At 46.4% G+C, this 23,282-nt stretch overlaps 3 protein-coding genes across 3 annotated transcripts; 2 read left to right on the top strand and 1 right to left on the bottom strand.

The window, feature by feature from the left end:
- The first annotated feature begins 671 nt into the window (after nt 1-671).
- On the top strand, nt 672-5,872 carry GTPBP8 (GTP binding protein 8). Its single transcript, XM_082074745.1, has 7 exons — nt 672-1,020; nt 1,421-1,519; nt 2,016-2,146; nt 2,732-2,831; nt 3,255-3,373; nt 4,577-4,703; nt 5,352-5,872. Exons 1-6 carry the CDS (start codon nt 727-729, stop codon nt 4,659-4,661), a joined length of 828 nt encoding a protein of 275 aa, XP_081930871.1. The 5' UTR covers nt 672-726; the 3' UTR covers nt 4,662-4,703; nt 5,352-5,872.
- Nucleotides 5,873-12,394: 6,522 nt separating this feature from the next.
- Nucleotides 12,395-15,146, top strand: TAF13 (TATA-box binding protein associated factor 13). The gene is made up of 4 exons (XM_082059813.1): nt 12,395-12,474; nt 12,630-12,708; nt 13,524-13,621; nt 14,511-15,146. Exons 1-4 carry the CDS (start codon nt 12,448-12,450, stop codon nt 14,679-14,681), a joined length of 375 nt encoding a protein of 124 aa, XP_081915939.1. The 5' UTR covers nt 12,395-12,447; the 3' UTR covers nt 14,682-15,146.
- Nucleotides 15,147-15,288: 142 nt separating this feature from the next.
- RMP64 (ribonuclease MRP subunit p64) lies at nt 15,289-22,611 on the bottom strand. The gene is made up of 9 exons (XM_082059812.1): nt 22,396-22,611; nt 22,048-22,202; nt 21,227-21,303; nt 20,988-21,119; nt 20,570-20,647; nt 19,277-19,638; nt 18,419-18,480; nt 16,986-17,236; nt 15,289-16,528 (listed from the first exon to the last, which is right to left on the bottom strand). The coding sequence occupies exons 1-9, from the start codon at nt 22,547-22,549 to the stop codon at nt 16,132-16,134; spliced, it is 1,668 nt and encodes a 555-aa protein (XP_081915938.1). The 5' UTR covers nt 22,550-22,611; the 3' UTR covers nt 15,289-16,131.
- Between the last annotated feature and the right edge of the window lie 671 nt (nt 22,612-23,282).

Here is a 23,282-nt window from a genome sequence, read left to right as displayed (position 1 = left end):
GCTGCTTTGCTCTGTTTCGTGGCCACACTTCAGCCTGCAGAGCTCTTTGCAGTTCACCAATGTTCCGGGCTCTGGTTCGAGTCTGTAAAGAACACAAGATGAGCAAGAACAACAAATAAAGAGATGAGGCTTGGTGTGGGAATGGCAGGACGTGCAGTTCCAGCCAAAGGAACTCACGTTTTTCTTGAGTGTAAGGAGTGATAGCCCGGGCCAGTGAGAATGGTATCTCAGGCTAGAAAAGTATGATATGTGACTGTTGGGCCTGGGTGTGTGAATGAGTGGGTCAGAACGCCATGCACAAGAACGTGGCTGAAAACAGTCACGACTGTGGTGTGTTTGGAATAACACCTTTTGAAAAAAACATCCTGTCTAACCTCTTGGTCCAGGCCCGTATCTGTAAACCTATAAATTGAGAACTGTCAATAAAGAGGACCTCAGCCTCAGCCTGGTTCTGCTCTCGCTGCTAACAAGAACTCCGTGCCTGTGTGTCTCTGTCTGCGTCTGTATGAATCACAGAATCACAGAATCGACTGGGTTGGAAAAGACCTCAGAGATCATCGAGTCCAACCCTTCGTTCCTCATCGCCGCAGCTCGGAGACACCCGCTGCCCTCCCGGGGTCTGATGAAGACAAACGGCTTCCACAAACCACCGGACCTTGACAAGACGCAGCTCCGCCCCGCGTCCGCCCCCTTCCGGGGCCGGGCCGGGGCTGCTGTGCCGCCGGGATGCTGCTGCCGCGGGCGGGGGGCGCGGCGGGACGGTCCCCGCCGCCGCTGGCCGCCCTGTCCCAGGTGCTGCGTCTGGAACGGAACCGCCGCACCGGCATCGTGTTCCCGCTGCAGAAGCTGGAGCGCTACCTGGCTCCCGGCACCGACACGGCGCCGTTCCGCCTCTTCCAGCCCGGCCTGGGCGCCTTGCAGCGCGCCGAGGCGCTCTTCAGGTCCCGCCGCGGCCACGCCATCGACTATGTGAGCTCCGCCGTCCGCATGGACCATGCCCCGCCGCCCGCCCTGCCCGAGGTCAGGTCAGCCCGGCCCCCGCGCCTCCCCGCCGCTCGCCCGCTCCGTGCCCTTCCGCTGGAGGCCGTGCGGGGACCGCGGCTTCCACCGGCCTGAGCCTCCGGGTGTGCTTGTGTAGCTCGGGGGGGCGGCGGTGCCTGAGCGCTGCACAGTGCATGATGCATTTATTGTTGCCTTATTTTATTTTATTTTTAATCTTGTATTTGTTGTTGTACAGCTCGGCAGTTTGGTGTGCCCGGGACAGCAGCACATGACATCGACGTCCCCAGGCATTGGCACTAAAGGCTGACAGATGGCCAGGACTGACTGCAGCTGGAGGGGGCACCACCTGCCCAGACGGATGAGGAGAGATGGACAGGTGTAGAAATACTGAATACTCTCTCTGCCTCTCCTATTGCAGGTGTGCTTCATCGGCCGAAGCAATGTGGGGAAATCGTCTTTAATCCGGGCCTTGTTTTCACTGTCTCCAGAAGTGGAGGTCAGAGTGTCAAAAACTCCTGTAAGTGACATTTTTAACTTCCCTCCCTCGTGGTCAGAAGCTTTTGCCAGCCCAGAGGACAGGGCTGAGAAAGGCAGGAGGAAACAAGCTCTTGGGCAATTTGAAGCAGCAGGAGAGCGTGCCAGCCATGGTGGCCACCAGCTCACGGCTGGCGCAGCCCTTGCTCTAGCAAAGGACAAGGTGGAAAGAGCCCAACTTAGCTCTTCAGCCAGGGCTGGCATGTCTGCCAGATAGAAGAGCCATACAAGCTGAGCAGATGTTGCTCTAAAGCCCTTTGGGAAGAACCAAGCACAGAGACCCAGTTTTAGTCTGTTTTAAGGATAGAACTATGTAGGATTTCTACAAGAATAGGAAACTAGGCAACTTAAAGCAACAGTAGCATTGTGGCAGCCTTCTCATGGTGCGGGAGGGTATGGTGCAGAAATGTTTTGTAGTCCATGGCTTAAAGCAACTTTTTAAAACCACTTCCTTCATCTTACTTAAACCCTCTTCCCAGGGCCACACCAAGAAGATGAATTTCTTCAAAGTAGGGAAGTACTTTACTGTGGTGGATATGCCAGGCTACGGCTACCGCGCCCCACGAGACTTTGTAGAGATGGTGGAGGCCTATCTGCAGGAACGGCGCAAGTAAGAGACTCAACTGTACCTCCACAGAGTCGTGAAAGCCAGATGCCTATATACAGTGTCATGTAATGAGGTGAAACAGTGCGGGAGAGGTAGCTACCTCCAATGGTAGTATTGATTGGTTCTGACATAATTTCCCTGCGAACCTGCGTGGTGTTGCTCAAGTTGTGCCAGGGGAGGTTTAGATTGGATATTAGGAACAAATTCTTCCCGGAAAGGGTTGTCAGGCACTGGAACAGGCTGCCCAGGGAAGTGCTGGAGTCACCATCCCTGGAGCTGTTTAAAAGGCATTTAGACCAGGTTCTTAGGGACACGGGTTAGTGCTAGAGTTAGGTTAGGTTATGGTTGGACTTGGTGATCCTGAGGGTCTCTTCCAACTGAAATGATTCTATGATTCATTCATGGTTAGACAGATCAAAACAGCAGAAAAGATTGAGGTGCTGCTCCATGCTGACCCTCAGCTCCCCTGCATGGCTTTTCTTGGCTCTTCTATCCCCAGATCCTGTGTTACTTTTTCTTAAGAATTTGGAAGTAGCAAAGCAGGCATGAAATAATGGTGGTGATTAGTGTTGCTTGTGTTTCCGGCAGCTTGAAGAGGACTTTTCTGTTAGCTGATGGTGTACTAGGACTCCAGAAAACAGATCATATTGCCGTAGAGATGCTGGAAGAGTTTGGGATTCCTTATGTGGTAGGTAATGCTTTGTTTTTGTGTTGCTTATAAGCTACAGATGATCTGTAAAGGTGTATACACTCTACCTGAGCTTATGCAAGCTGTCCTAAGTAGTAACTCCTACCTCAGCCTTTAATGTTAATAAAAGAGGCCTAAAGTGTGTTAAGGGATGAGTGGGATTTAAGGGATTTTTTGCTTGATTAGTAAATGGACTTTTTTTTTTTTTTCATTGCTCAGCTTGAGGAGCTTGAAAAGGTTCGCTCCTTATGCAGGCTATAGAAGTGTTTTGGTGAACTGTATTATACCATTTTTTCCCCTGGATATGACCTAGAGCTTTCAGCATGCCTTGCAAGATGGTCCAGGACACTTACAGATGTTCCAGGCTAGCAGCAAAATAATTTTATTTTCTTCTTTCAATCCTCGCTTTCTGGATCCATGCAGATGGTGTTAACAAAAATTGACCGAGCTTCCAGAGGACTGTTGTTAAACAACGTACTGAAGATCCAACAGTTTATAAAGGAGAAAACTCAGGGGTGCTTTCCTCAGCCATTCCTGGTCAGGTAAAGCTCTTCTCCATTGCTGCCTTTTCCTCTCAGGTGATGGTTTCAATAGGGCAAACCACCTGAAATAGGTCTGTCTGCTCTAGAGGTGGCACCTCTCTGTGCCCCAAGCATGGAGGGTGGGCTTCCTTCTTCCGTCTCCTCTACGAGTGGAGTTCAGTCTTCAAGGCTGGTCATCACAGAATCATAGAATGTTAGGGATCGGAAGGGATCTTGCAAGACCGTCTAGTCCAATCCCCCTGCCGGAGCAGAAATACCTAGATGAGGTTACACAGGAATGTGTCCAGGTGGGTTTTGAAGCTCTCCAGAGAAGGAGACTCCACAACCTCCCTGGGCAGCCTGTTCCAGTGCTCTGTTACCCTCACTGAGAACAAGTTTCTTCTCAAATTTAAGTGGAACCTCCTGTGTTCCAGTTTCTACCCATTATCCCTTGTCCTGTCATTGGTTGTCACCGAGAAGAGCCTGGCTCCATCCTCGTGACACTCACCCTTTATATATTTGTAAACATTAATGAGGTCACCCCTCAGTCTCCTCCAAGCTAAAGAGCCCCAGCTCCCTCAGCCTTTCCTCATAAGGGAGATGCTCCACTCCCCTTATCATCTTTGTTGCCCTGTGCTGGACTCTCTCCAGCAGTTTCCTGTCCTTCTGGAACTGAGTGGCCCAGAACTGGACACAATATTCCAGATGTGGTCTCACCAGGGCAGAGTAGAGGGGAAGGAGAACCTCTCTTGACCTACTAACCACTCCCCTTCTAATACACCCCAGGATGCCATTGGCCTTCCTGGCCACAAGGGCACAGTGCTGGCTCATGGTCATTCTGCTGTCCACCAGGACCCCCAGGTCCCTTTCACCTACCTACGCTGCTCTCTAACATGTCATTCCCCAACTTATACTGGAACCTGAGGTTGTTCCTACCGAGATGCAAGACTCTGCACTTGCCCTCTACACTTCTCCTTTGGCCTTTCTCCGAGTGGGGCAGCAGTCCCTGTGCTGCATGCAAGTGGGCTTTGCTGTTCTCTTTGGAGTTGTGTTAAAAGTAGGAAGATGTCATTGTTTGATTACATACCTGAAGTGCTTACTCCTACCAAGGTTGTACTGCACTGTGGGAAATGTAATTTAATGCAGTTAGTGGCTGAGTTTGTTTGTATTACTCCAAGACAGAGCAGCATCTGGCACTGAACATCCGCGCCTTTGTTTCCACAGTTCTGTGGAGTTTTCGGGGGTTCACTTGCTAAGGTGCTTTGTAGCCCATGTTACCGGAAACCTGCCTACTGCAGAGGCCAGCTGAAAAGACTGGCTCCTGATCTGCTTGGCTCGTCCAGAACAAAAGGTACCAAAACCAGAGGCCTGGATTTTTCTTGTAAATAACCTGAGATACTAGAATTTAATTTTTAATAAAATAATATAATTTTTTTTTATAAATAAATATTTGTAAGACTAGGCTTTTTGTTCGTTTAATTCATCAGTTCAGGAAGTTTGCACTAGAAATTAATCCAGGTTATTACAAAACTGTTCTATAAAACCTATATGATTGTGCTAAAGAGAAAAAGGCAAAGAGAACCTCCAAAGAGAAGCTAAGTTTTAATACAGCATTTCCTCTCCCTTCAGCTAAATGTTCAAAAAGCTAGAGCCTAAACTTTGCTGTATTTAGGATACTAGTCTAGTAATCTCATTAATAAAAAGGTGTTTAGTTTAGAAAAGAAAAAGCTATAGCCATAACATTAGGCAAGCTGTACTTGCCAAGTTGGAAGAGGTTTACCTCTCTCAGCTTATGTAGTGGGGGCCAAAAAGTAGCACCTGTGCAACCTGCCTGCTCCTATAGGGGCATCTAGAGTGGAAATAGCCAAAACCTCGCATGAGAAAGTGTGTTCAGGACTTCTTGTATATTTTACTTTTGTAAGTCCTCTGCATGGTGTGTTCAATGGGTGCAGTGTGACAGCACGCCTCACTTGCGTACACTGAGTTGTCCCTGTTCCAGGTGGATGAACAAAAGAACACATCTTTAATGGGGTCTACTTTTTCATCGCTGTTGGCTTGAATCAGAGTGGAATGAAAGACTGACACCTATCATCAGTCAGTGCTGCTTCTACCTTCTGCTTTAAATCCAATGTGAAGTTCTGCAGCTGCACTGAGATCAATTGCCAGAGATGAGACACACTGTCTGTTATCTGCATCTGTTCTACCCTGGCAGCTGAAGCATAAGCTGATGTCCTGTACTTGTTTGAGACCGTGTAGCAGCTGGCAGAACTGTGTCCCACAGCAGCTAAGAGCACCTGAATGAAGTTGGCTTGTTACAAGGCACAGAATTGGAAAAAAAAAGGACTGCCATCAGTAGCAGTAGTTGTTGCAAGAGAGTTGAGACTAAAGCTATTAAGTGCCTATGTCAAACTGGCACTCAGTCCTTGTGTCTTAGTGTTGCCAAATGCAAGTATGCAGTTGTTACTTAATTACATCAAGTGTATTAAACCTGAAGAAAAGGCAGGTCTTTTGTGAACCATCCTGAGGTATTTGTAGTGTTTTGTTTCATTGTGGAATTTCTTGTAACTCTCAGACTAGCCATGAGGTGAGATCTGTTTTCAGCATAAAGAGTGGAGGGGCATGAGGGAATGCAAGGGAAAGATGAGGATCTCTAGCTTCCACATCTTAGCAGAGATCAAGTCTGTAATTCTCTTAATAGTTTACCTCTAATCCCAAAATGCTGCAGAGCAAGCCAGCCTCTGGGATGCTTGATCCTAGGGGGAAGTGCAGTAGTATCTAGACAGATGGAACAGGTGCAAGTGAACACTTCAGGAATAATCTTTTCTTAGTATCTTAAAACCAGGATCTTCCAGAAGCATCAATCTTGTCAAGGCTGTCATTTTCAAGACCTCAGCCTTGACTGAAGAGCCTCTGAAAATAAGTTTGTTTATGTAAAAAAGTGCACTTCTGGTTTTCATCCGTCTTCAGAACAAAACCCCTTACTAGTGCTATAGCAAGTCTTTTATTAACCACTTAAGTGCCTTAAGTATGTCTGGTAAATCCATTTGTATAAAAAAGTGCTTTGAAATGGCAGCAGAGTCTGAATTGGACCTCATGATCATTGTGGGTGTGTATAGTTGCCATGAGGTGTCCTTAGTGGAAGCCACATGCAGCCAGGTCATATGTTTTCTCACAGCTGTACTAGAAACAGTAGATACAGTCTTACGCTGAAGAACCAGCTTTACCTCTGGACACATCTCAGTTTTCTGTTGTGTTGGTCAAAAGCTCTTCATTCACAAGTGCTTCGAATACTGGAATAATTTTTTGCATTTTGCTGAGCCATCTGCAGGAGAGAACACCACAGTTTGTTACGTGCAAGAATCAGTACTCTTGTGACAGGTAAGTTGGTAAATAAAGTCACATCCTCTCCTTCACTTCAACATTAAAACTTACATTTAAGTGCTTTCATGGGAACATCCTTTGTGTAAGCAGGTGTCTGACATGCTAGCAGACTTTCCTGACAAGTTCTTCAGCAATATGCTGTGTTGCTGAGTGATGAACTGCACCTTCTCACGCCACAGACACAAAAGCTCTCCCTTTCTTTTTCCCCACTGATTAATCAATGGTGGGTCTGCCATCACACTGAAGCAATAGAGATTATTTGAATTTTAAATGGTTTTGTGTCTTAAATTGTTTGCATTGCATACACTACACTGCAGGCACCCAGCCTTACCTTGTAAACCTTCGCCTCTTCTGCACCTGTCATTTACAGAAATGATGTTGAGTACCAGCTTCTACAGAAAAGGATTTCACCTTGTACATCCTCTTTGGTCTTTCAGCAGTACTTTCTCCTTTTTCTTCCACTACTGTCTCTGGTCTAGTCTGTCTCCATAACCCTGGTACATAGAATGCATTTTAGTAGGGACCTGGACCAGAGACTATCTCAATAATTCCATTTAATATTAATGAAGTAACCTAAACGCGTTTCTTGACTTATTTTAAAAAGCACAAGGTTGGGTTGTTTTTTTTTAGCAGGTAGACATTTCAAATTTAGCCTCTCTGAGGCATTTAAACAGAGAGGCAACATGCACTAAGGTTTACTATCACTTCAAAGGTTGTTCCAGTGTTGCCTTCTTTCACTCTTCTCAAAAGCCTTGCTCCTTGCGCTCACCATTGTTTTCATAATGTGGTCAGAACTAGGGTGTAGCAGCAGCTCTTTGGTGCAGTATGAAACAGACTTTGGGTACTAAGCAGAACATGCCAGGTGTTGAATACAGGCAATTCATTTTGCATTAAGTAGGGTGGGTGCCCATGAGAAGCAAGATACTGCTACCTCAACTATGAAAGTTACTGGCAAGAGAGGCAACAGAATTTTAGCAGCAGCTAATGTTTCCAGTCTGTATCATTGGCTAATCCTACTCATTCTTGAGATTACTTTAATACCTGCTTATCCCAGCTATAATTCGATACTGTATTTTATGGAGAAACTGTAGCTTTTTTCTGTGCAAGCAGGAACAACCCCAGGGACACATACAGCTTCTTACATCACTCTCCTGCTTAAGTGTTTTGGGAACAAGACAAAACTCATTTACAGAAGAGGGAGAGGAGGAGGGAATAAGTTGTGGGCTTTGTCCCATGCTGCAAACTTGGCACAGAATGAAGAAAGGAAAAGAATTAAGAAGATGCAAGATGATCTTACTTTACATTTCAAAATAAAAATGACTGGTTAATAAATTAAGAGGTGTCACTTATCTCTACAGCCCTCTATATGAGAAGCTACCCTCTCCACAATATGCTATAGCCAGTCCTGTAACTTCCTTTTATTCTCATCTGATGCATTTACAGCCAGCTGGTGTGTAAAAGCACCACCAATAAAAAGTAAAAGTAAGCATCCCTTCCTTACCTGCCCAAGTGATTTTAATACTGGGTTTGGTAACTGCAGTTTGATCTGCTCCTAAGAACTAGCCACAGCATTAAGCTGTTCACACCTTTAACACTAATTTATCACTGTCCAAGCACTTCTTAAGTACTTGATCTCTAACTATTAATACTTCAGATATAACTAGTCTACTTATAGGTACATCTATAAACACAGAAAACTCTTTTTCCCAATAAGTTAATTACTGAGCAGCCATCAACTGTTCAGTTAAATATACACCAGATCTTTTCAGGGAAGGGAGTTCACATTTTTGTATTCTAATAATCTGCAATGGCATTTGTGCATCTTGTGGCACATTTGCAACGTTTATGCAAGACAATAAATCTACCACTTGCACAGACCTACCTAATTAAACCAGTATTTTCCTTGAAAAACATTGAGAATTATGGAGAACATATGCTAATAAGTAGTAAGGGGGGTGAGGGCCAGGGAATAAATCTGAGTACTGCTCTTGCTAATGCTGTTCCCCAAGAAGTTATTCTCCGCTGATTCCTGTGTGATAAATGCAGCACTGCTGAACTGCTGTCCTCACCCCCAATGCAAGTGCAGAACGTGGTGACTTGGGATGACACCAGCCCTGAGTTCCCCCAGGGAAGGCTGTTTAGACTCAGACACGGGAAGGCGCTGTGCTCCTTTTGAATTCAATTCTGGGGATCCTTCAGTGCTTCATCAAGACTTTCTCTGACTCTGCTCTCTAGCACGTTATTGTTTCTCCAGTGTCTGTACCTTTTCTTCCTCTTCAGCTTCCTAGAGAAAAACCTTGGATGAAATTTAACTTGGCAAGGCAATTATTATGCTAGAAGAGTGAGCCTCCTACTGGAGACATAATAGATTTTTCTTTATAAAGAAAAAGTTTCTTCAAGACAAGATTTTTTCTTAAAGCAAAACCTGACAAATGCACAAGAAACTTGTGTTTCTCAAGCATCAGCAAAACTAGTTTAACCACTTACAACAATTTATGAAGGATGCAAGCTGTTGTACAATTCAGAAATACTGTTTAACAGGGCAAAACAAATACACTCAGATCAAGGACCGCAAAGATTCAGTAGGACTTCAGAACCACAGCTGCCTTTGTGCTCAAACATGATAAAACACATTGCACTGATTAATTTAGAGATTCTTCTTCTTTCAAAAAAATAGGTGTTGGAAACCTGGTACTCAGGCCACAATTACAAGAGACATTTCACAAGTTCTAGAAACTGATGATGGACTTTAAGGTCCCTGCCACACCAAACCATTCTGTGAACAAATAAAATAAGGAACAATACTGTTCTCTTCCAAACCTTGGGAGAGACTTGACAGGTAGATCTGTAAATAAGCTAAACACAATGACAGTTTACACACTGTCAGAAGGTGCTGCTGACAGCTTTGGCCCATAGCAGCCAGGGTTCAGTGGCCAAAGTATTTACAACATTTGGGATAAAGGAATAGTTTTGGACAATTTTAAAGACCATTCTAATAGAAAGATATTTATTTTATTCCCTCCTTAGTGTGTCCCCAATATGACTTCCAATGTATAACTAAGATATTTGTTCTAAAGCTAGTACTCTAAAGGAGTAGTTCTCAGAACTTCACCAACAATATTAGGAGTACAGTAAGCAACTTTAATGCAATAAAAATAACCAGAAATTTGTTTTTACAGTATAAAACATTTTAATATTAAAGTTTAAGACATTAAGAAAGAATAACAGGTGTCCAAGCTGATGAGGATAAATCTTGCCCAAGCCTTAGATGTTAAATTACAAAGGAACACAGTTCTCCTTGCAGCTCCAGGTGGGAACTGATGCACAAACACAAGTTAAATGGCACAGTGCATAGGCCCTTCTTTTATAAGCTAGCTGAAAAGAGCATTACTTAAGCAATTGTGTCCATTTCCTTAGTTTGCCCCTCCTTTGTTTGTTTTTTTTTTTTTTTGACCTAGGTTAGGCTAACAACATGAAAAGTAGCTCACAAAAAGATGCCAAATGAACAATCTGGAGAACTGTGGGTTCAGCCAGCTCCACCTCTGTCCCTGGGAAGATCATGGGGTGAGTTATGTTGGAGCATATTTCTGAGCATGTGAAGAAGAAAAGATTTTGAGACAGCATGAATTTGCCAAGGGTAAATTATATCTGATCAACTCAACTGCTTTCTTTGATAAAATGACCAGATTTTTATACGAGGGGAGAAAAGGGGATGTCATATACACCAAATTTAGCTAGTCTTCTCACACTGTCTCCTGCAATATTCTTGTATTCAAAATAGGACATTACAGTCTGGACAGGTGTACAAATAGATTGGTAAAAACTAGTTGGACAATTGGGCTCAGAGAGTAGAAGTTAGAGGGTCATACTCTACCTGCACCTCAGTTACAGGTGGAACACTGCAAGGGTCTATCCTGGGATGTGTCCAGTTTAACATCTTTATGAGTGAACCGGAGGAGGTGCATTTTTACCAAATGTGCATATGGCACCAAACTGGGGGGAAGAGTTGACACACTTGAGGGCTGGGCTGCCATTTAGAGGGACTTGGGAGAGCTGGTGGAAAGGGCTGACAGCAACCTTATGAAATTCAACAAGGGCAAGTGCAAGTCTCACTCAAGGGAAGGAAGGGCCCCTGGCAATGACACAGGCCAGGGACTGACTGGGAGAAGACCGCCTTCCTGACCTCATGGCTGAACCTCTTTCAAGCAAAGGGTTGGACCAGACACCTCCCAAGGTCCCTTCCTGAACTGAAAATGTAGTAAGTGTCATATACAGATTTGGGGAGGGTCGCCAAATCTATCTCAGAGATTTTTGTGCCACAGCTTCAATCTGGAAGAATTACAACTTTTGGTTGTGGGTTTTGTTGGTTTTTTTTTAATTAAAAGAGGAATTACAAGAAGGGTGCTCATAGCATCATTGCTTCCACAGGAACCAGATTTTACATGCTTAGGCATGCCCATCTTTGCATCACGGGCAAAGCTATTTGCTTTATGGTTAGTTATACAGTCACTAGTGACAGTGATTGAATCAAGGAAAACAATCCATACTCCAGCTTCTCCTTGCAGTCGCCAGACAGCCCGTTTCTGGGCCAAGGCAAGTGCCTGTACAACCCAACACCAAGCTGGGTCGGCTGGGTCAACCTCCCCACAGCTCCAGTGAGGAGCAGCTGAGGGAGCTGGGGCTGTTCAGCCTGGAGAAAAGGAGGCTGAGGGGAGACCTTATCACTGTCTGCAACTACCTGACAGGAGGTTGTAACATGGAGGGTGTCAGTCTCTTCTCCCAAGTAGCAAGTGACAGGATGAGACGAAATGGCCTCAAGTTGTACCGGGGAGGTTTAGATTGGATGTTAGGGAAAATATTCTTCATGGAAAGGGTTGTGAAGCATTGGAACAGGCTGCCCAGGGAAGTGGTGGAGTCACCATCTCTGAAGGTGTTTAAAAGGCCTTTAGATGAGGTTCTTAGGGACATGGTTTAGTGCTAGAGATAGGTCTCTTCCAACTAAGATGGTTCTATGATTCTATGATCCTGCACTGACATGGGCTGGGGGGGTAGAAGCAGCAGCACTGCCAGGCACCTGGGAACTCTTCTGTCCTACTCCTGTGTTTCTTTCAACACATCACAGAATCACAGAACGTCCTGAGTTGGAAGGGACCCGCAAGGATCACAAAGCTCAACTCCTGTCCCTGCATAGGACAAGCCCAAAATTCACACCGTGTGTCTGAGGGCATTGTCCACTTCAATATGGTCAAGGCTGATGCTGTGACTGCCTCCCTGGGGAGCCTATTCCAGTGCTCCACCACCCTCTGGGTGAAGAAACATTTAGATCCATTTAGATTTGAGAATAAACTTCTCAGTGAGGGTGCCAGAGCACTGGAACAGGCTGCCCAGGGGGGTTGTGGAGTCTCCTTCTCTGGAGAGCTTCAAAACCCGCCTGGACACCTTCCTGTGTAGCCTCATCTGGGTGTTCCTGCTCCGGCGGGGGGATTGGACTGGATGATCTCTCGAGGTTCCTTCCAACCCCTGACATTCTGTGACTGTGTCCCCACCGCCGCCGGGTGGGCCGCGGGCCGCCCGCGGGCGCAGAGGGCCGCTCGGCCGCTAACGGAGAGGAGGAGCGGAACGGGACGACTCCTCCCCGCAGCATGGCGGCCTTCCGCTGGGGAAGCGGAAGCTCCTCGGCCCCGCCCGGCGGCGTCCGGCGGTGCCTGGCAGCCATGGCTGACGAGGAGGAGGATGTGCCGGTGAGCGGCGGGAGGGGGTCGCGCTTCCCTTTGGCCGGGACGCTTCGGCCCACATCCCAACGGCGAGGGGGTCGAGGGAGGGCAGCGGGAAGGGCAGGGTCAGGAAGGGGTCCCCGGGCGCTGACGGCGGCCTCTGCTCTGCTGTGCCCATCTAGTTTGAAGAGGACGCGGAAGATGCCGGCGGGGGCCTGGACGGCGGGCAGGGCAAGAGGAAGAGGCTGTTCTCCAAAGAACGTGAGTCGAGCTGCGGCAGCAACCCCTGCCCAGCGCTGACGGGTCCCTCGCTGCAGGGCTCACCGTGGCTTAAACGACCATGTCCTTCCCCCAAACACCGCTGAAGCTCTGAGGAGGCAGCTATGGAGTGGCAAAACCTAATTTTTCTTAGTAAAACAGCAGCTTTCATTCTGTGCCCTGGCCGAAAGTGCAGAAAGCTGTCCTGTAGACTCCCCCCCGCCCCGCCCCAAATATTGCCAATGCATGTTCTGAACCCAACTGTGCCAAAAGTCAGTCACGCTGCAGTGTTCAGTACTTGGTAGGCTAAATGCGTATGTAAAGAGTCTGTAATCAGACGTGCTTTCTTTATGTACAGCATTAGGCTTTTGTTGGCTTCTGTCCACCTGCCTGTTTCCTGTATATTTCACAGTATCACAGTATGTTTGGGATTGGAAGGGACCTCAAAAGATCATCTAGTCCAATTCCCCTGCCAGAGCAGGAACGCCTAGGTGAGGTCGTACAGGAACATGTCCAGGCGGGTTTTGAATGTCTGCAGAGAAGGAGACTTCACAACCCCCCTGGGCAGCCTGTTCCAGTGCTCTGTCACCCTTACTGAGAAGAAGTTTCTTCTCAAATTTAAGTGGAACCTCTTGTGTTCCAGCGTGATCCCATTACCCCTTGTCCTATCATTGTTTGTTCAAGAATTGTCCTGCCCAACAGACAGGAGTGCCATCCCGGTGCATGAATGTGCAGGCTGGCGAGCTCTAATGAGAGGTGTGCTGCTGACAGTGCTGAATGGATGGAAGAAGCCTCACGCTGAGTGTTTCTTTCTGCAGTAAGATGCATGATGTATGGATTCGGGGATGACCAGAACCCTTACACAGAATCAGTGGACATTCTTGAGGACTTGGTAATAGAGTTTATCACAGAAATGGTAAGTCAGTTCTAGACAGCATGGTCAAAACATCCTCACTAAGTCTTTAGTCTTCTGAAGGTTAATACCTCTGACTCAAATGCTGCATTATCCCAGGCCCAAAACTCTGATGCTAGTAGGAAAAAGCTAAACTTAGACTTTGCTCTTCCAAGATTAAGGCAAAATTCACACATCTTGCTCCATATGGATTTAGAACTGTGTCTGAAGTTCCTAAGTAGCAGTTAGATTAGTATTGTAGGAGGGGAAATACACGTCCAACTTTGGGGCTCACTGTGGCATCACTGTATGCGCAGCTGACAGCAGACAAGGCTCGGCTTTGATAGTCTGTCAGGTTTTTTTGTTCTCCCAGTATCTTTACATGGATGGGAACATAGCTCTGCACTACAAAACAAATCCAAGCTTCCAGAGCCTGAAGCTCTTCCGGATATCTGGATACTGTTTGAAAGTTTGTTTTGGTTTTTGGAAAAAGTTATTCCTAGTGTTTGTGGATCCCCTTGCTTCTGAAAGGTTGGCCTTGCCTTCCCTTATCAAAATGCCCTAAACTGTCCTGTGATGTGGGTACCTCACATTGCTTCCAAGTTCTGCCTGATGCTGTTCAAGCACTCTGCAGGTTGGGTGCCCCTCACGTAATCTGGCTTTAGTTTTGATTCTATTACTGTTACGTGTATATAGTGGTATATGCTGAGTGTAAGTGACGGACAGCTGAGGACAGCACAACAGTAAGTCCACAGTTCACTGGTAAGTTCTGTTGTGACTAGGATGATGGTACCCAGATCCTGCTGTTGTTTACTTTTTGATTATAAAATGACAGGAAATAAGTGGAACTGAGAGCTCAAAATAAATTAAGGGGCAAAGGAACCCTGGTGACTTTCCTCTTTTCCTCCAACAGACGCACAAAGCGATGTCAATTGGGCGGCAGGGCCGTGTACAGGTTGAGGACATTGTCTTCCTAATACGCAAGGACCCCCGGAAGTTTGCCAGAGTTAAAGACCTCCTAACTATGAACGAAGAACTGAAACGAGCCAGAAAGGCCTTTGATGAAGCAAACTATGGATCTTGATTCTGTGCACAAGCTGCACTAAGGCATTACTTGGGCACCTGCTGCCCAAAAGGAACATCATCTGTGTTGTTTGAAGGGGTTATTCAGGATGGAGGTCACTGCTGGGATGTCTGCCTGCACTCCCAGCCCTTTTTGAGAAGCTTTCAAGCAGCTGAATATTATCTGATTATACATGGTACAACTTGGTGTTTTTATGCCATTGCATGAAATAAGGAAAGAGCTCTAAAGATTTTGTAATGGCAGGCAGACTGAAGTAGGAGTGTGTTGGATCAGATATCTAAAGGGCTAATGATCAGTGATTCTCTACAACTATTTCAGTTATTGCTGGGTATTCCTGTGACAGGAAACCTAGAAAGCGGATCTTGGTTAACTGGACAAAGTCCTCAAGCCCAAACTACTATAGAACTTCTGCTCTTTGCTCTGTATGTGCTCTTTGAATAAAACAATTCAAGTTTGTGCCCACTACTCATGACTAAACTTACACTGATAAATTCACACAAGGTGCCTAATACAGGGGTTTTAGCACTTCATTGGCTGGCTTTTCTGTTTTCTAGCAATATTAAGCCTAGGAAATGGAAGTTAGCCTATTCCAGATGTACTTGCGCTTACAGCCTTTCCTTACCTCTGTTAGGCAGATGCTGTTCTACAACAAAGCAGGTTACTGTTCTTCATTCTGAGACAATTTTTTCTCAGTATTTCCTGATGATCCTGATCTTGGGATGTAGTTACAAACAAGAGCCTGGCAGAAAGCACTAACAACGTTGCTTGTTCTAATGTTATTTCATTAATATGTGTTGGAGTAGCTGTGCCTTACATTGCCCAGCAGGCAGAAATTGCACTTACATTAAAAAGATTTCAAGACAGCAAACGGCGTGTTCTCCAGTCAGGAGTTCACTGTTGCAGGCCACAGCTGTGCTTTCCTCTAGTTCTGGAGCAGCTCAGAGTGAGAAGGTTCAATAAACTCCTTTTAGTACAAGGATAACAAATACTGAACAGCAATAATACTGCAAGTCAAGGCTGCCCCCTGTACAAGCAGCACAGAATGAAGGGTGTAAGACTGTTTCCTTGGAAAATAAGTGGCAAGTGTTTTGTCCTAAGCATCAGTAAGCAATCACCTGCAGCATCTCACTGTGGACGGTAACGGTTTGCACTGCGAATTTGGCAGCAGCACTTAATATGTGGTCTGGCAAAAGAGAAGAGACACTGAGTAAGGGTAACTCAAAGTCACTGTTCCTGGACAAGGCTTGGTGGAAAGGATGAAAACCATTCAGCTGTTCACAATACCCCTCCATAAAAAAGCTGTTTTACAAAAATACAATAAAACAATTGCTACATTCTTAGCAGAATTTAGGATGTGAGTTACCAAGAGACAATTAGGGTTCTGAAGGTTTTATTTAGGAAAAAAGAAAATTTGGAATGACCTGACCCCTTTCCTCCTTACAGTCCAGGATCAAACCCCCATTGCTGCAAAAATTGAATCAATATCCATGTTCTCAGTATCTTCTTTCCACACAGAGCCAGAGTTTCCTTCCAGCAGCAGCCACTTAGGGGTTCCCACTGTACTTAGTTTGGCAGTGGCTGTATCGGCACTGGAGCGTCCTTCCCGACTCAGAGGCCCATCCTGGCAAGCTGGGAGGATCAGTGAAGTGCTGTTTTCACAGACCCCAGAAAGCTCAGAAGGTTTATGCCGAACAGTCTTCAGAGTTCTCTTCAAGCGTGTGCATGATTTGATCCTCCTTTGACAGAACTGTGCCCCAAGGTACCGCCTTGGCCAGCGTGCATTTTGTGACCCGTACAGGAGGTATTTACAGACAGATGTTTTGACACAGCACAGTTTTTTCTTCAAGCTTAAGGGGAGGAAATTGCACAAAACATAACTTTATCAGCTGCTGAAGTGTTATTTCATTTGGGGTTCGAAAGATTTGGTTATTAGCCTTCTCTACCATTTTCCTTGTCATACCAAGGAGACACAACAGCAACTGGTACATTATTAGCCAAGGCATTCTGAAGAAAGATAAACACCCCTTGCATCATATAATCATTCACATTAAATATGTACATGATTTAAGTTGCATTTTCATCCTCCCTCAAGTGTCTGTGCATTTATTAGCCTTTTAAATCCTTTCGCAAATGACTGAAGCTAAACAGAATGTTCATATCAGAGCATCCAGTAACCTGAACTAATGATCCCATTTGAATTTAAAAACAATGGGTTAGACCACTGCGTTTCTCTACACTAGCAAAATACCTAATATTAAAACGTGAAGTGTCAGATCCAGAAACCCCCCACCCATGCAAAATTACCTGCAACCTTGAGCCTCCACGTGGTGCAGCCGGTTGCTTTTCAGCAACTTGTTACGCAGAAAATAAGCTGCTGATTTGAATTTATTGCCTCTGCACCACAGAATTGCTTTTCTGAGTGCTTCTGACAGCTCCCCAAATGATGTAGCTGTCTGGACCATCTGCACAAGAGATCCAGTATGCTGCAGTCTTGGCATATGAGAGGAAAGTGATGCTGATTTTGCTGTAAAAGGTGTTGATGTAATGCTTATACCCTGAAACAAAGAATAACAGAAATAGTATTTTAAAAACATGACATGTCTGATCTGCTCTGCTGAAGAGGAGCAGAATACTGAGGTTTTGATGAGAACTTTCCGTATTTCCTAGGGAGAAAGTAGAATACCAGTCTTGTTTTGTGAAATACAAAAATAGGTAGTGGATAATTAGAATTTGTATTCATCACAGAATGTTAGGGACTGGAAAGGACCTGAAAAGATCATCTAGTCCAATCCCCCTGCCGGAGCAGGAACACCTAGATGAGGCTACACAGGAATGTGTCCAGGCGGGTTTTGAATGTCTCCAGAGCAGGAGACTCCACAACCTCCCTGGGCAGCCTGTTCCAGTGCTCTGTCACCCTCACTGAGAAGAAGTTTCTTCTCAAATTTAAGTGGAACCTCTTGTGTTCCACTTTGAACCCATTTCCCCTTGTCCTACCATTGGCTGTCACTGAGAAGAGCCTGGCTCCATCCTCATGACACTCACCCTTTACATATCTGTAAACATTAATGAGGTCACCCCTCAGTCTCCTCTTCTCCAAGCTAAAGAGACCCAGCTCCCTCAGCCTTTCCTCATAAGGGAGATGCTCCACTCCCTTTATCATCTTTGTTGCCCTGTGCTGGACTTTCTCCAGCAGTTCCCTGTCCTTCTTGAACTGAGGGGCCCAGAACTGGACACAGTATTCCAGATGCGGTCTCATCAGGGCAGAGTACTAACCACCCCCCTTCTAATACACCCCAGGATGCCATTGGTCTTCCTGGCCACAAGAGCACAGTGCTGGCTCATGGTCATCCTGCTGTCCAGCAGGACCCCCAGGTCCCTTTCCCCTAATAGGTCATTCCCTAACTTATACTGGAACCTGGGGTTGTTTCTGCCCAGATGTAAGACTCTACATTTTCCCTTGTTATATTTCATTAAATTTTTCCCCGCCCAACTCTCCAGCCTGTCCAGGTCTTGTGTCTAATGTCTACTACTGACTTGGCCTCTGGTCCTGCCACCTGATGTACCAACAAATGCTCAAATTTATAAGCAGAAATTAGTAGTGATTTTTAGTGCAAAGCTTCCACACTAACTTGGGTTGTGAGACAAGCAAAAATAACGCAGGGAAGGGACATTTTCAATAAGGGATATAATGTTTTGAGTGTTAGAGTCTTTAAAGTAAAAAAACTTGCCATACAAACCTCTTGTGTTAGAGGTCTGGATGGTCTAAGTAGGCTCTTCACATCAAAGCCCAGCTGCTTCCCTACAAAGAGAGAGGAGAGTTCCCATTATGAAATAAAGACAGTTTTAAGTCTTTACACAGAGACACCACAACGCTTTGCCCTGCTGAGCTCTCAAATCTCCTGCCGTCTCAGCAGGCTCACACCTGTACTCAGCATTTCCAGGCAGACTTAAGGGGACTTCACTCAACCCACATTGCAGCTGGCAAGGGATGAAGAGGACACACAGATTTTACAGAGGAGAACTGCTGCAAAGGAGAACTTAATGGACAAAAGCTTCATGCAAACACCTGGATGCCCGCAGTCACTGACCATAGCGCTGACTGCAAGGGAAGTCTCAGGCACAGCCCAGAACCAGCACACACAGGATGCTTGCATCCTGTACATACAACTCCATCTGCTCTCGTGCAGATTGCAGACAGTGCTCTTAGCTTCCTTCACTACCCTGGGGCCCCATCTATGCAGAAGCAGGAAAATACACGTAACTATTTACAGGACCTGTATACTGCATTCATTACTGTCCAGGCTGTACTTCATTACTGTACAGGCTGTACTGTCCATTACTGTCTCTAGGCTGTATCATGTTTAAAAAAAATAAAAAATAAATTAAAAAAAAACCCTTTCAATACTGACATTGTCTACAGCTTTACAAAGGCAAGGGTACATGCAGAATTCTTCTCCTCTTCCAAGGACAGAAGAGGGTAATTTGTACCAGAACTGCACTCTGTGGGCAGTAGAAGTGCTCGATTCTGTTGGACAGAGGTTGCGGTCAGTCTCCGAGATGTCAGAAACCAGTAGCACTGTGGCACAAAGCTTTACCTCTGCTGGCTCTGGTCACCAGAACTGGCTCTCCAATGTCCGCAGGGCATGGGATGCTACAGTTTTTCACAGCACTCATGCAGGTCACAAAATTTCTCTTTGTCCCAACCTCAGACACCGCCTCTGGCATTGTTGGGAAGAGCTTCTTCAGCCAGCCAGTAGGTTTTTTTGTTGTAAGCATTTTAGCCTTTTGCTTCTTCACCTCAGAAGAAATGTTAACTCCAAGGAAGTTACTGATATCAGAAGGGAAGGTAAACCCCTTGATATAAGGCATCTGTTGGGTCTCAGACACCAGATGAAGCGATGTGGACAACACACCATACAAGGACATGAGGCTCTGCAACACATATCTGTACTGAATCCTGAAGAGAGAAGACAGAAAAGTATGAAGTCTTCTAGCAAAGCCTTATGCTCACAGAACAACTACCTTCAGCTCAAGCGGAGGAGCTGATATATAAGATTCCAAGCTGCCCATTCCCTATTCCACGTCAAAACAAGCTTATCTTTTTACACTCCATCACCATGTTGTTCTTAATATTAGTCTGAGCCTTAAGGAACTGTTCAATATCAGAGCACAGGAGCGATTCAACGAGTAAATCCCTGATCAGGAGCACCTCTGCTTCCCTAGAGCTTTGTGGAATGCCACACCTGGGACTCAGCAGGTTGCCAGGTCACATCCAAATCATTTGACAACACGTGTTCACCCAAAAGAAACCTGTACCAACTCAGAACAGTATTGCTAGCACCACTGCTGGACAACCGCCTGCTCTATGTTTACTGGGGAGACACATTTCTTGTGCCCAAACATGTTTTACTGAGTTATTCTACACAATCCTGGTAGTCCTTCAGCTACACACAGCAGTTACTTTCTCAGCATTGCTTCGCAGTACTGAGAGAGGCCAGAACAAAGATTTCCCTAGAAAACTCAGCAATATTACAGAACAACTTTATCCCAGCCTTTCCATTTCAGCATGGGGCAAGACTTACTGCTTTCTGCAACGAGTACCAGATGTTAGTGTTTGTGGCAGGCTGGCATTAACTCTGTGATTTTATTAGCGCTACATAAAGTTTGCTATGAATAAAGCCTTCCAAAACAGCATGTAAGAAGTCTCTTTCCACTTATACAACCCTTCAGGTGCTAGAAGCAAGTCCAAAGAGATGGAAGGACGCTCCTCCTCCTTCTCCTCCTAAATGAATAAAGCTCACTCAGCAGCAATGCCTCATAACAAGCCCTTTTTCCTGACAGGCACATCAAACAGACAACAAATGAGACAGACTTTTGAATACACAAACCAGAGCCGGCTCAACAACCCTGAAGCCACAGTGTTCAAAAGTATGAATTCTTCTGAGCAGAGATGTTGAACGGACAAGCTGAAGATTACACCAGTTAAGGATGAAAAATAAAAACCATGTAATGAGACTTAAACACACCAACTAGCGGCAATTCACAAGGGAATATTCTAGATAATTTGGGAAATGAGTATTCAAACTTTGGGCTGCTCAAGGCTGGAACAGCAGTCAGCCAATAGCCTGAGGTTCCTACATAATAACTTGAAAATAAGATGTTTGGCTATCAAAGGAACTCCAAGTTGCACATATCAATTGCACAGTTGAGTCCCTCAGCAATACAGGGCCTACAGCAGTCCGTTTTGGTCTCATGAGGTACTGCTGGTGAACTGTTAAGAACATTTTCACGGTGAAAAAAGGATACAGAAAAGCTTTACAGCAACAGTCCAGTAGACGCAGTATGAGCTTGCAACCTCCCAACACCTTCAGAGCCACGGTTTCCAGCATAGGCTGGCTGGGAACTAAACACTCTGCATGGGCTTGGGGTGTATTTTTCCTGTGTTGAAACAAGGATGAGGAGACGGTTATGATCTAGCATTCCCATCCTTTAGCTACACAGACTGAGTTAATGGATAGTATAACATATAGGATCACAACACTTACTTGGGAATCAGTCCTGCCAGAGTTTCAATGCAGCCCACCAAGTTCATTTTCCATAGGCGCTTCAAGCACTGTTCTACCTACAAGAAAGAAAACTCCTTTGACTGGTATCTTGAGACACAGAAGTGCCTTGGTCTAAGAACTATCACTACATTAAGTGACACTTTCTGCTTACCAGTTTAACAGCACAAATTGCAAGCTTGTGTAACGGAATGCTCTGGTACGTTCCTATACCTGCACCATGGTGAAGAACATTCCTTTATCGCACTACTGTGAATATGGAATTAAGCGAAGGGCTGGAGCAGGCCATTGCTAATTGGTGCTGCCTGGTTTCTCCTGCAGTATACAATGGCTTTTGGTATTGGCTTTCAAGAATGAAAATGCGTAAACAAATCAAGAAAGTAAAAATGATTCCTGGTCTATTTCAAAACAGTTATTTGAAGATATTGACAATACCTGTAAATACTGGAAAACTGGTAAGAAGTTGATTTTTTTCATCTTAAACCAACAAATGCCTAATAGAGCAGCCTAGGATTTTTCTTTCCCCCTCCCATTATAGCAATTAATTGAAAATCAAATCTCAGCATGAGTATAGGTGACCGAGCACTGTTTCCACAGGGCTGGAAAGCAGAAATTGCACTGACTGCACAGAGCCAGGAAACCCACTGAACAAAACTGCAAGGATGCTTAGTGATGACAAAACTTGCCCCTGCTCCAAAATACTTTTTGCATGATGCCCGGGCATCAAGTGCTGCTCCGAAGGCCTCTCAGGGACCCGTCCCCAGCTGCCGGGTACCTGCCGCCCCGCCGGGGCTGCTCCTCACCTGCTGCAGGGCCAGGTAGGGCCGGTGCCGGAGCAGCCTGCTGTGGTACACGTAGAGCACGGCCCGCAAGACGCGTCCCTCGGCGGCCAGGCCTCTCCCCGACAGCTGCTTGCCGGCGATCTCGCTCCGCCGCCGCAGCGCCGGCAGCCACCTCACTGCGGGCAGGGGGACAGCACCGCCTCAGCGCCCGCCGCCGCCCCCAAACCCGCGCCCCTCACAGCCCCACCACCCGCGGCCGGCCAGCACCGACCAACGCCGCGCACGGCGCCCGGGAGCGGCCTCGAACGCCTCCCAGCGCTCCCCGGGCCCGCGCCGCTCCCAGCCCGGCCCGGCGCCCGCGGCGGGGACCTGCAGGGTGTTGGGCCGCCAGGGCCACCGTCGCGCTGCTGGCGGGCCACGGCACGTCCAGCCGGTTCCACGCCGCCTCGGGCGCCGCCATCTTCCCCGCTCTGAGGGCGGGACTGCGCAGGGCTGGAGGGAGGCTGAATGCAGGCGGGACCATGTTGGCCGGTAAGGGGGGTGGCGTGGACCGGACCAAATCACCCTGGCGGGGCGGGGGCTGGTCGCCGTTGGGCTGGCTGCCGGTGGCCTCGGTGCCTTCGCCTGTGCCCCGCACAGCTTAGTCGGGGTGTCTGCGGGGTGCCTGGCACCCCAGAGCCGCGGGAGGGAGCCGTCCTGGCTCTCCCAGCCACCCGTGGCCGTGGGGAGCTCCGGGCCTCCCGCCTGGCGGAGCCGAGCCCCGGGCACAGCCCCGCCCCGCGGTCGTGGGGCAGCCTGAAGAGAAGCTGCTAAATTAATATATACTGTGATTAAGTTACAAAAGACGTATCTATCATTAGCCAATTGACATGATAAATGTTGTGTAACCACCTGCAAAATGAGGGGATATTGTTCAAGTTTTAGATCCTGCATGACAAGAGGGAGGCAGAAGATTAAGTAATACATTGTTTAGATGCAGAGTGCTTAGTTTATGTTTAACTAATAATTAATAGATGTCATGTACGTAATAAACCAATCAATTATAACTAACTTTATCAATTATTTCTTAGTGTAGATGTATGTTAAAAATGGCAAAAAATCGTAATCAATATGTAATTAATTGTGTGGATATAAGCAACACAAGAGCATCCAGCACTTCTGGAGGATGATCCCCAGAGCTACTCAGCGCTGCCAATAAAGAATGCCCCTTAATAGCATAATTGACTCTGCTGTTAAGTTTATTTCTCCGTTTCAGC

The sequence above is a fragment of the Streptopelia decaocto genome, assembly GCF_964273445.1.
Source record: "Streptopelia decaocto genome assembly, chromosome: 1".
In the NCBI taxonomy this organism is placed as follows: domain Eukaryota; kingdom Metazoa; phylum Chordata; class Aves; order Columbiformes; family Columbidae; genus Streptopelia; species Streptopelia decaocto.
Note: the sequence above shows the minus strand (reverse complement) of the source record. Positions and strands in the feature narration are given on the sequence as shown.